Here is a 12714-nt window from a genome sequence, read left to right as displayed (position 1 = left end):
TAGGGCACTGAATGCAATTGAACCGCCATGAACATGCATCATAATAAAAATGACAAATGCAATGCTGTAAATTAATTTGAATACACACAGGTGTATTTAACAGGAACCACATTTGAAAGAATGTTGTCTGATTCAAGATTCAAACACTGGCACACTCTGGCAGCAGGAAACCAGTCCGAAAGCTTTAGCAACATTGCAGAAAAACAGTCCAAAAGCATTCTTGATAAGCAAAGCAGAGTACAGAAAGTGAAATAAAAAAGCAAAAACAAAAAACGAAGTAAAACAAAAACTCAAATATAATAAAAAAAAATGATCACCCAGTTAGTGAGCACAACAGCAGAATGGGTGGACAATAAAGCTCATTTATTGTGGAAAGGTTAAGTATGAGTCACTATTTTTGGTAGTGAGTGAACGACAGGGCCACAAATACATTCTCAAGCCCCTATTCACCACGGAAAACCCACCATGTCTGAGACATTCCTCTGATTAAATGTTAAGGATTTCAGAGCCAAATGGGGTTACAGCCTCCAAGCCACCAACAGCAGTTGTGAATCACAAACAGAAGCAAAATTAAGCCATTAATTAACCCAAAAGGTATGAACGAATGACCTAGAAAGTTCAAGAAACTAGCTGAATTTTTAAGGTCACACTGTAGAAGAATTACGTCCATTGTGTCTTGGCAAAGATTCCTGTCACTATGGAAAATATTTTCCTATCCTTCTGCAATAAAAGTGATGCTCTGAAGAAGTAAAAATTATTTAACTGATGTCTTGCAACTTCACAGCGACTTTGAGACCATTAAGATATCATGTCTTTATGGCCCTGAAAGCCCCATTCCCATACAATGCCCCCAGTGTTAAAAATATTTGCTTAGTAATCGTCCATTAGAAAGCTGAGTTAACAGACGACTCCAGCCATTAAAGAGGCCAAAAAGTGCAGAAACAGAGAAAACAAGACAGCAGGGAAGCGAGAACCAAGAGGCCATGTTAAAAGAGACGTAACACAAAAAAGAAAATAAAAAGGTTAAATAAACCAAACAACAGAGCAAAAGGAGGGAAACAAGCTAAAAGGATCCCATTACTTTGTTAAGCTGTAGGTCACACAGCTAGGGACCGCAAAGTTTAGGGTCAAGTGTTATGACAATTGGACCTGAGAAAAAACTTCCGACAACTGATCCGCAACACGCAGAGATGCTAAAATAAGATTGGAGCCCCCACAAATTTAGCAGCAGGGTTCCTGTCTGAGCGACAACAGCAAGGTACCAGAGCAACAGGGAATGCTGACAGAGGTAGACTCTTCCATTAAATCTCATTTTTACTCTCTCAAACTCTTCTTCTTTCACTTATGAGCGCACACAGGCTTTTTAAAGCTCTAAATTCTGAGCTCTGTAAGAAAGCTGCCACAGCAGACTTCAGCAAGATTTCCCCCCACATCTCTTCATCATGCTTGCTAAAACTTGTGAGACAGCAAACAGTCACATGTATTAACCTGAGAGCGCTGGCAAGTCTACAGGAAACCCATGCACCCCGCAGGGGATGAATGCAATAAGTGACGAATGAAATTTCATAGTTATTACATTTGGTAAATTCAGCAGAACATCTTATTAAAAACACGTACTGATACAGAACTGTATTGTAAGAGCGGATATTCTTTGTAAACAAGGACTTTACTGGTATGATGTATTACAAGCCTGATCTTCAGAGATAATCCAGAATATTTCATAAAATACATCAACAAATGCATGCTCGAGGCATTCAAAAGAGCTAAGTAAACAGATCTGTGTGAGAGAGTTTCAGATGAAGAACTCTGTTGGAATATTCAGGTCCTTGACTGACTCATTTCCAGTAAAGCATTTTGAGCAGGTACTGGAAATATACATGCTGCTGTTAGCTGCCTCGGAAATTGGTATGTGTGTGACATTCCTGATTGCGGAATGTGGACGTCTCAGAGATTCCGGACCTTCCGTTTGCAAGTGCGACCTGAGTGAAACTGAAGTCCTGCTTTCCACATTCCATCGGAAATATGCTTTTATGACTTCTGCACATGATGAATACTAGTTCTAGTACTAGTAATGGTTGGTGACAAACTGATGAATGTCACACACTTACAGTGTGTCAGCACTACACTGATGAATTGGTTTCTAAGATGAACAGGAATGAATCACTGAAGGGACTTTCAAAGCCAGTAAACTCAATGGTAACCTGAAGGGAAATACAAATTACATGTGGCAAAATAAAAAAGAACCAGGAGGACTGTTGGAAAAAGCAAATGCTTAAGATGTGAGAAACTCTGAAAACAAAGCCTTGCGCTTAATGTAACTATAATGCATGAAGATTTTCTACATTTGAGCAATAACACTTCAGCAAAGTGCTGGGAAAAAAAGCAGTATGTGTAACTATATATTAGACCTTAATCACCACAGAACAGCTGTTACAAGAGATGAACGGTGACCCAGGCCAAAGGAGAAAGGCCGCTTTCAAAACCAACAACAACACTTGACACGGGACTAAAGATAGAACAGGCTCCTCATCAAGAGAGGGGGAAAAACACAAGTGGACAAGCCCCCATGAATGAAGTTACATCTGAAAATTCTTCTGGCTTCTATATTTTTTCCACCTCTTGAATATCTTGAGTATAAGAGTTTGTATGCTTGTTGGGAAACTAAAGACAGTGCGGTTACGTCTTGCTCTTGGCCCCCATTTTCGTGGAATTTTCACTTCCCAGAATGTGGGTAAGTCATTCCCTGAACCCACCTCCTCTTTTCTCCACCAAATCCTGCTACCTCTTCTTTCATCTGTTTTTCCCATTCTCCAGCCACTTACAAACTCTTTTAGTTCAGTGTACTTTGGATAACTAAACAATGGCTAGTTAATGCACAAAAAAATTAAGCACTTTATATTCAGCTCAACTTTAGACCCTCTGCTGTAATTACCTGTGGATTGCTGCAGGTAGGCACCTTTCCAAAGCTAATATCCCGTGCAAGGATGGGGCTGTGCTCGCCCCCCTGGCTGAAATAGATCTTAAACTTTGGCTGTCGGGAGTTCTGTTCCTTGCTAATTTTGAGTGTGCAACCTTGAGCAACGTTCTCAACCATCTCACTCTCAGTCTCCATTTCTGAGATCGGGGCATGAAGATTTGGCATGGATCCAAGACGGGAAGGAGCTCCTCTGGGATGCAACGGCTGTGAAGTGCTCCTCTCAAGTCGGATTCGAGGATACCGCACCAAGCGACTGCCTTTAGTGCCTGTGATGCCCAAATCACTCACGTCAGCCTGAGGAGTAGGGCTGGGGTGCCTTCCTTGGTCCTGTTGAAGCTGGAAGACGAGTCTTTGCGTTCCAGGACCTCTGTCTGAGCTTTGCTGGACAGACCAACGGTGGCTATTCTGGCCATTCTCGCTGTACGGCATGATCCGGAACTGCTGGACATCTGAGCCATCTGCAGATCTTCTTCGAATACAGAAACCTCCAATGGTAATTCCTTGATTATTGGGTACACCCAAACTAGCATAACCATTTTGTCCATCACATGGCCGGACGCAAAAGACTTGCCTCTTAGGCTGGATAGGCTCAGTACCTAGTTCCACATTTTGGTAGGATGGAGATTCTCCTCTGTGGTATGCTGGTGGTGGGGGTAAGAGCCAGCTTTCACCAGGCTCAGTGTATGCAGGAGCTGGGTCCTGAGGGTACCCTGGAGGTGGATCAAAGGGCAATGCATCTTCTTGAGGTGCAGTTGAGCGTTGAAGAGATATCTGGACAGAGGTGCTCTTGGTCGTCCGTGGTTCAGTTTGACTCTGGAGCTGTGGGATGAACATGGAAGAGCTTCGCTTTAGACAGGCGTCTGAACAAGCACCCGATTCCGGGCTCTCTGAAAGTCCTCCGTTTTGAGTCTGCGTATGGAATATTGTAGCCCTTGCGCTGCTGTAGCCAATCTCATCGCCGTCCTCCACAGTCCCATTTAGCTGCTCCAACTCCGGCGCAGTGTTACTGCGACCCGATCCAAAATACAGCCGAAGCCGGTGAGGCATTCTCCTGTCTGCCTTGATCTGTCTCTGTCCAGCTCTTGCTGGATCTGTCTCGCCCACTGTTTAGTGTGTCTGATCCCCTTTTGCTCTCCCTCTCTCCGTCTTGCTCATCCACCCTCTTTCCTTTCTTTCTCTCTCTTTCCCTTACTCACAGACAGAGGCTGCGTTTCGTTTCACAGCTACCAGTGAAGCGCTGCCAGGGAGCTTAAAAGTTCAACCCACAAACTTCAAGGAGAGAGAGAGAGAGAGAGAGAGAGAAAGAGAGAGAGAGAGAGAGAGAGAGAGAGAGAGAGAGAGAGAGAGAGAGAAAAAAAAAAAAAGCTGGAAAAAGGCGAGAGACGGGGAAATGAAAGAAAAAAAAAAAAAAAAACTATCCCATGTGTCAAACTGTTTGAGCTGAAGTCCGATAGCGACAGACAGCAGAAATAGCCTAAGTGGCAAGCTGCATTCCAGGCATGATTGGATAAGGACGCCTGGTGCTCTTGCAAGCAAAGGTGAGGGCAGGGTGGCCAAAGTCACATGATCCAGATGGCGCCCACCCCCACTTCCCGGTTAAACCCAAACAGCACTCTCTCAGCTGCTACTGATCTGTCAGAAGGAACTAGACCGCCGGGGTGGGATGAGAGAGAGAGGGATCACAGCTGACTCAGGAAACACTCTCCACAAGCTCATAATTCTTTGGACTCAACCCACACACTGGACCAAGCCAAGCTGGGACATGGTGTTACCCACATCTCAAGCTGGTAAAAGAAGAATTCAGAACTACTTACTCCCAGAAGTACCAAACAACACAAAAACAAGTCATCACTCAGACCTGTATTGGGAAGCAGAAGTATTAGATGTTTACCACTATCGTTAGGGACATTTTCTAAGAAATACCCAGGAAATGTACATTTACTGGAAAAAACCACTAGAGCTTTTCATGAGCTTTTCATGTTTGGGCCTCTGTATAGACATGCAGTACTTCCCATCAAGCTTCTTAAGGGTTGGCATGGATGAAATGTTCCATCTCCATTAAAAAAAAAAAAACTCTAGGGAAGTTTTAAACCACAAGACAGTCACTCTCTTTCAACAAAGTAGCAATGAATCAGGATACAGCCTAGGGGCCATTTCATAAGATGTAGAGAGAAATAAAATCTACAATCATGACCACTCCTAAAACAAAAGCAACAAAGAAATGTACTTTACTCTGCACAGCTTAAAAAAACATCTTAAATTGTGGGTAATTTCAAAAACAAAATAATTATAATGTGTTTTCCTCAAAATGACTGGAAATATGATCAATCAGTCTACTGACAGCCATATTTATAACATATTAGCCACAAGCCTGTGCTAAATGCTTCATAAACACTGTTTGGGGTGAATAACATTAAGTTTTTATGCTGGCATTTGCTTTTTCTCCACAAACACAATCCACAAAATTTTAATCTTTAGATCAGTATCCAGAACCCCCTGCTAACAGACAATGCGAATCAATCAATCAATTTGACGCAGACTGCTGACAAGCTGAACAAGTTGCTAAGGCCGACGTGAAAATCCAGAGAGATGACACTACACTGCCCATATTCAAACTCAAAGAGGCAGTGCACACAGACAGAGCTTTGTCCAAGGAGAAACGGAGGCCACTTAATTGCCAGGGCTGTGAAAGACTGCATGTATATCAATAATGCAATATAGGCCAACATCGTAAACCATGTAACTCATACTAGAAAAATTGTAACAATAATAAAAAATAAACAGAACAATTTGTAACACCGAGTTGCGCTTCATCCAAGTTTGCTTGTTTTATCATCCACTAGCCAAAAATCATGACTGGTTGCTTAATAATGATGTAAACTTATCAAATTCAGAGTATGGATTGTTATAAAAGGTAAATAAGATTTTATGAGGTAAAACTACTACAAATGCACAGCGACACCATTTAGAGCAACACCAGCCCAAGATAAACCGTGAAGTCAGTGCAGTGTCTTATTGGATGGAGTGAGCGAGACAGACTCCAACTGAAAGAAAAGCCTTGATTGTGAGAGTGTGGGCACTCTCTAAAGGGGGTATTGTTTTGGAGGGCACATATGCCCTGCAGTGGGTGAGCTGTGAACAAAGAACGGAGACATCATGGCATAAGCATTAGTTTCACAGTGCCAAACACTCTGGGATTTACGACAGAGGGCTTCAACAGCGCTACCTACACATACCACAACTTTACATAGTATTTACTTCGCTAATATAAAGACTATTTCTAAAAAACCGACATTAAATAAGCCTAAATAGTAACATTTGCCTGAATGATGGCAAATGGGTGATTTGAACTGGACTGTTTTCAAGAAGCACATTCGCTCACCCACACGACTCTGGGGTGGTTATGTGTCTCCATGACAGCGGTTTTCGGAAGGATCTACAAAAATTGCTATAAATTGTGGTGCGCGACCCATCGATCCACATCTTGACTACAAACAGAAGCCATTATCTTGACTGTCTTGTTTGGACCACAGTAAAATATGCACCAGTCGGTAGTGGAACTTGTTCAGTACATCTAGCTGTTAAGCATCCTGGAGATACAAAATGCTTTGCACAAAAGAAAGTAGAATGATAGAGGCGCTCTCACTAAAAAAGCAGGGTAAGAAAAGGAGAAAATAGCAAAGAACAACAAGGTTACTAATGAGAAGACACAGGGAAGAAAATAAAGAGATAAGAGAGGGATAGAAATAGACAGAGAGAGCATGTACGCGAGAGAGCGTTAAAATCATTCATTAAATCTGTGTCCAGTCAGTGGGACACCATCCATGCGCTCCTTCAGACTTATAAAGGAAGACGCTCAGTTCTCCTCGGCTCTTCACTGAAACTCAGCCAAATCCCATCACACAGTGGAGACAATAACCTTTTCCCTGTGGACTGCAACAACTCATGCAAAAAACACATTCATAGCAAATTTACAGCAGAGAACAATCCCACTGTCTGGTGACAAAATAAAGGGTATAGTTACTGACAATAAAGGGATATTTCATCCAAAAATGAAAATTTCCCCATGATTTACTCTCCCTCAAGCCATCACAGGTGCATATGACTTTTCTGTTGCAGACAAATACAATCAGAGTTATATTTTAAAAAAATGTCCTGGCTCTTCCAAGCTTTATAATGGCAGTGAATGGGGGTTGAGATTTTGAAGCCCAAAAAAGTTCATCCATGCATCATAAAAAATACTCCACAGGCTGCAGGGGTTAATAAAGGGCTTCTGAAGTGTAGTGATGTGTTTGTGTAAGAAAAATGTCCATATTTAAAAATCGGAATCTCTAGCTTCTGCTAACTGTCATTCACGAGAGTGGCATTCCATTCCATTCCATGGATTTTTTAATATAACTCAGATTGTATTTGTCTGAAGTAGTAATATATATCTAGGATGGCTTGAGGGTGAGTAAATCATGGTAATTTTCATTTTTGAGTGAACTATCACTTTAAGTGACAGTCATCAGCTCTACGTCACATTTCAAACTTCTAAATGTACTCCGTGGTTCTCAACTGGTTTTGCGTCAAGCTGCACTGTAAACAGACGATAATGCCTTAAATAACATGCATGACTGTAGTTTTCAAAACATCAGAATTTAGTATAGACTATATTTTAAGAAATTATTCTAAATTTAGACAACCGACTTGAGGGACAACTCTCTGCACAATAAACAGGATGAAAATTGGGTTACCCATCATTAAGTAATTGTTTAAATGCAGACAGTATGATTGATATAAATGAACTCCAAACTGGTTCTCACATCTTCTCCTTATTAGAAACACAAGTGGTTTTGTACTAGAGCATGCACCGTAGGCATACCAAGCAAAGCAACTGAGCATTGTTGCTATGGGGACATTAATGAATGGTTTAGCACTGACATTAGTTGCATAACAGTGCAATTTCATTTATTGTTTCACAATTAAATCATTTAATAATGTACCGATCAGTCCATGTCAAACAACTAAATCTACGAGATTTTCTGGGCCAGAAAATATTAAAAACTTCTCCGTGGTCATTTTTCAGAACGCTCTAATGATTCTTTTGGAGGAACAGCTGAGAGATGCAAGCTATTTTCAGACAAAAAAAAATGTGTAATGAGGAGAAGTAGTGAAAACTGGACCACCAGTTAACACACAAGCTGTATTCCAAAACCTAGCAAGCTGCCTACCTTAACTGCAAAACATTGCATTTTAAATAGGTGAGTGTTTTCAATTCTCGAAACCTGCGTGGGTGATTGTGGGAGCAAGTGGTGAGTGTGTCAAAAAGTTGAGAAATGCTCAATTTCACAAATTTTATTTAAAAAAAGCCATGCGGCAGCCAATCACAGTAAAGTGAAGGCAATAACATCTGTCATAAGAGTTTTGAAATCTGCCAACGGTGCAGGAGAGTTTCTGGTGAATTTGGTTCTGAGATAACATTGATAGACAATACACCTAATTAAAATGTATTGTTATTATTGTGGGCAAAGCTTTTGCTTGGTGAACAAATTGCCAATGTGTGTTGATTTCGAAATTGACCAAGGCAGTTCACTAAATTTTGGAGCAACCGCTGTGATTTGGGAGCAATTTCTACTTGATGTGTGCTGAAGTGGTTCTTACCAGGCGGTTTTCATCAAACACCTCAAAAAGAAGCCTGTGGTTCTGTGGGCAGACCTGCAGACATGACAGAAGTACAAACTCAAAGTTTTTGTGCAGTACTGTTGAGAAATGATCAATTCCTAAAAAAAAAAATAGAATGGCTAATGAACAAAAATACACATGCACACACATTTCAGTCACATGCAAGCTACCTAACTATCCGAAGCAGGCACTTGCAATGTGTGATATACTGTAAACTATTTTACTGGCAGGGTTGTTTTCTGAGATTCAGGTGCCAAGCCTGGTTCTGGTGTGAATCGAGGTACTGTAATGAATAGGGGGGTCATTATTGTGGGCTTAGAATAGTATCTATAAATCACGTTCATGTGAATGGACTTCTAAATGAAGCAGCTCACAATCTTTCACTAGATCGTTTTACGCACAAGCAACATTACCGGCCATCAACGTCACAAAATTTCATGCTGCTTCTAATAATAGACTATTACAATTGTGGCAGTGACGAAAGGGGAGGCATAGTAACAGATGTGTATTCCAAAAAATATTTCAGTGCTAAATTCTTAATAGCAGTAGACAACGTTAAGATTTAATTATTTAAAAAAAAAAAAAAAAAAAAAATTGTGCCTTTCATGTATATGTAATATAATATGTAATACATGAGCCATCCAGGGCTCAGTAGTGGATAACCAAAACAAATAAGTAAATAAATAAATAAAAATAGAAAAATCGACTTACTCTGAAATAGAATTCCTCATTCCATTTGGGATTGAGAGTCTAAAAAAGAACCAAAAACATGTTTATGAGTTTCAACATTTATCTCACACAACTCAGAATGAACTGATACTGTACAAAATTGTACAACGTCTATCAACATCTGTAACCTTTTAAAAAAAATGATGATCAATTAATTAAACAGGTAACTTGATTAACAAAGTTTTCCACATTTACTAACTTACAGGTGGGAAACACAGCGTCAAGCTTTTTTGCGCATGCATAAAAAAAAAATATCTGCATTAGAAAAAATATATTTACAAATTATGTATAATGTATATGGAAATGTCAATGTCAAAGTAATAGACTAAAAAAAACATGAAAATAATTTTCTCATTTAAAATCATATTACAAATGCCATTTCAAACTCAAATTCAGGTATCAAAGCGGAATTTAAACAGATTCTTAATTAAATTCTCAAAGATGATACCTGCTTGCTAAGAAATTTAAGTGAGAAAGCCAGTAGGGTACTTAAAAAAAAAATTAAACTACAGCAATGACCTTTACCTTGCCATGCCATTATCTTGATGAAATTTACAACACAAAGGAAATTTAGAACAGGAGGCCTTGGCTAATATTTACTATACTTGAATAAAATATTTTACGGTAGCACACAGAGAAAGATAAATAGAGAGAGAGACAGAGACAGAACGAGAGAGAGAGAGAGAGAGAGAAGGGTGGGTGCTGACATTTAGACAGAGAGAGTGCACCGGCCCTTGACTGCTATTGATCCTTTTAAGTGGAAGAAGAACTTAATCATTAAGTCTACATAGCAGACTGATTGACAGTTTAATTTAAATGTCCTCAGAGGAGTGCCTTAATTGATTTAATGTAATATAGAAACAAACATATGCAATAGTAACAAGTAAATGCTTTCTGTTTGACTTCAGTTATTTTATTAGTATATTTGAGTAAAACATTCAACAAAGTTTTCAGAACTTAGTATTTGGTATGTCAACAGAACTGACATGAACAAAATCTGATAATCATGATATCCAGCAATTGATGACCACAAACTAGTGTGGAATCTTAAATATTTCTAATAAATTTTTCATTGTGAATCTCAAATTTACAGTAACACATTAAAATGTCATTTGCGCAAGAACTCCTTGATTGGCGGGTCATAAACATACATATATGTATACTGATATGATTCGTACACACAGACATGCAGGATGCTGTAAATACACCTGATTTATTGGTCTGTGAACCATGTGCCAAAGCTTGTGAAAATACTTTGGGTTATTAAAGTGTAGAAGCACACCCAGGTGTAAATTATACAAGAATACAAAGTAACGTCTGATGGAAGCACTGGCCGATCTCAATCATTCTCAGCCTTTTAACCATACAGTATATAAAAGCTTACGAGACTTTAATTCACTACATTTACATTAATATGTATCAATATAACAGTACAAAGTAGACACCTACATATACTTATTAGAAAAACATTTTAATATATAGAAAACCTGCACAAGGAGACTTTCAAGAACATTTGAGTTTTGAGTGATGATCGAACTAATCAGAGTTTTGATTCAATTCAACAAAAAAAATTGAATTGATTCCCAGAATTTTATACCATCAGCAAAATGAACTCTGGTACATTTTCTTATGTCTTTGCTCATCTCCGTCTTGTATAAAGTCAGCAAATCATACTGGTGAACTGAAATCATCTCTCCTTGCAGTGACTGAATCGCTTAAGACGGACAGGGCATTCTCTTTCCTCCAATTTGATTCTTCCTGACATGCCCGCTGCGTCTGACAGTCAACTGCTTGCCTGCTTTCTATCCTACTTAGTAAAACAACTAAATCAAGTCAATTGGAGGTTCATTTTCTACCCATCACACACTCAACAGCATTCCCACAACTACTAGTCCCAAAGGGCTCTGCACTGGGACCACTGACATTATCTTTTGCTCTGTTATCAAACCACATACTTTCTCTTAGCAGTGTAATGCCGACAACACTCAATTCTAGATCCTATAATCTCCCTCTATTTCCACTTCCTTCATAGTCTGCATCTCTCACGTTCCAGCTTGGATGATTAATCATCACCTTAAGCTTAACCTAGACAAGGCTGACTTCCTCTTACGCGAGGCCAAACAGCCACTAGTCAATCCATCTCCATGTCTGTTGAGGGTCATGCAGTTGTCACAACCTGACTAACAAAAAAACTTGTCACAGCCTGTAACTCAACTTCACCCTTATTTATCTTTGTCTATACAAAGTTTTACAATAGGTAATTGCCTATTCTAAACGTAGTTGTGTAGTTAAAAATGATTTAAACTAGCATCTCACAAGCTATGCTTATGTAAACCAAAAGCACATAACTAAATAAGGAAAAAATATCAGGCTTTCGATAAGCATGTGACCCAATTACATGTGTCTATTTTATGTAAATTTGGTGTCAAAATCACAATTTTTTTTCTTTCTACAACATTTAAATCATGAATTTGTATCATAAGTAATCAGCTCAGGTCCTCATTTTTCCAAACGATTCCCAAAAACATTTAATGAAAATTATACATTCTGCTAAAATAGCATAAACTCAAATATTAGCAATTTCTGGCATAAAAATTACCACATCACTCAAAACTTGCCTGTTTTATTTTTATTTGTTACATTTCCATTAACAATAATGAGTGCAATAACCTTCCTGACATGTAATAAGTAGAAAGTGCATTTGCCATAAATTAAGAATAAATGTTTCATATAAGCCTTCAGTAAAAATATCTATGTATATAGTATACTAATGAGTATATTTAAACTTTAAAATAAGATCCTGGTCAAAACATAGGCCTACGTCTCTGTTTATAGTGACAAGATGCTCTGCTGTTATGTGCCACAGGCCATTGAGTTCCCAGACCAGTCTATCAAAGCAGTACGTCTAAAGCATCAGTCAACACTGAGACCTGGGGAACGAAGAGGCTTATGTTCCACACAGTGGTGCATTGTCAGCTATTAATAACCAGAAGAGTGTGCCGTCGCAGCACAGGAGATTCCAGACTAAGGACTTTACTGATTAGTGACTTAATGGAACTGAATTGACCCAAATGCTGACTGACTTGCTAAATCAATTTATCACCAGCCCAAGGTAGACCACACTCTTAGTTTTCATTCAGTGGTCTAAAAGAACCCAGTAAAGAAAATGTCTGATAGATATTTCACCCAAAAACTAAAAGAGCAAAGAATTTGCTAAAGAAAATGAAGACTAATTGTGATATTAAATTATAAAAAAAAATCCTTAATTTATAAATTATTAATTGACAAATAATAAATGACAATTAAAAAAATTCTTGCCAATTCTCACAATTAATAATTACTAA

The 12714-nt window shown here is 38.9% G+C and overlaps 1 protein-coding gene across 10 annotated transcripts in view; it reads right to left on the bottom strand.

The window, feature by feature from the left end:
* LOC306856065 (E3 ubiquitin-protein ligase NEDD4-like) overlaps positions 1 to 12714 on the bottom strand; it is a gene marked incomplete at its 5' end in the record, with an annotated part of 82926 nt that overhangs the window by 36014 nt on the left and 34198 nt on the right. For 6 of the 10 annotated variants that reach the window (XM_079395060.1, XM_079395058.1, XM_079395057.1 and 3 more), the window contains 2 exons: positions 8621 to 8674; positions 9353 to 9391. In XM_079395060.1, coding sequence (XP_079251186.1) covers positions 8621 to 8674; positions 9353 to 9391 — 93 coding nt within the window. Of the gene's footprint in view, positions 1 to 2932; positions 4214 to 8620; positions 8675 to 9352; positions 9392 to 12714 lie in introns of those variants that run through there. The other 4 variants (XM_079395053.1, XM_079395054.1, XM_079395051.1 and 1 more) reach the window with 4 other exon arrangements.

Source organism: Barbus barbus (genome assembly GCF_936440315.1).
Source record: "Barbus barbus genome assembly, chromosome: 36".
Classification (NCBI taxonomy): Eukaryota; Metazoa; Chordata; class Actinopteri; order Cypriniformes; family Cyprinidae; genus Barbus; species Barbus barbus.
The sequence above is the reverse complement of the archived record's forward strand: the minus strand, read 5'-3'. Positions and strand labels throughout refer to the sequence as shown.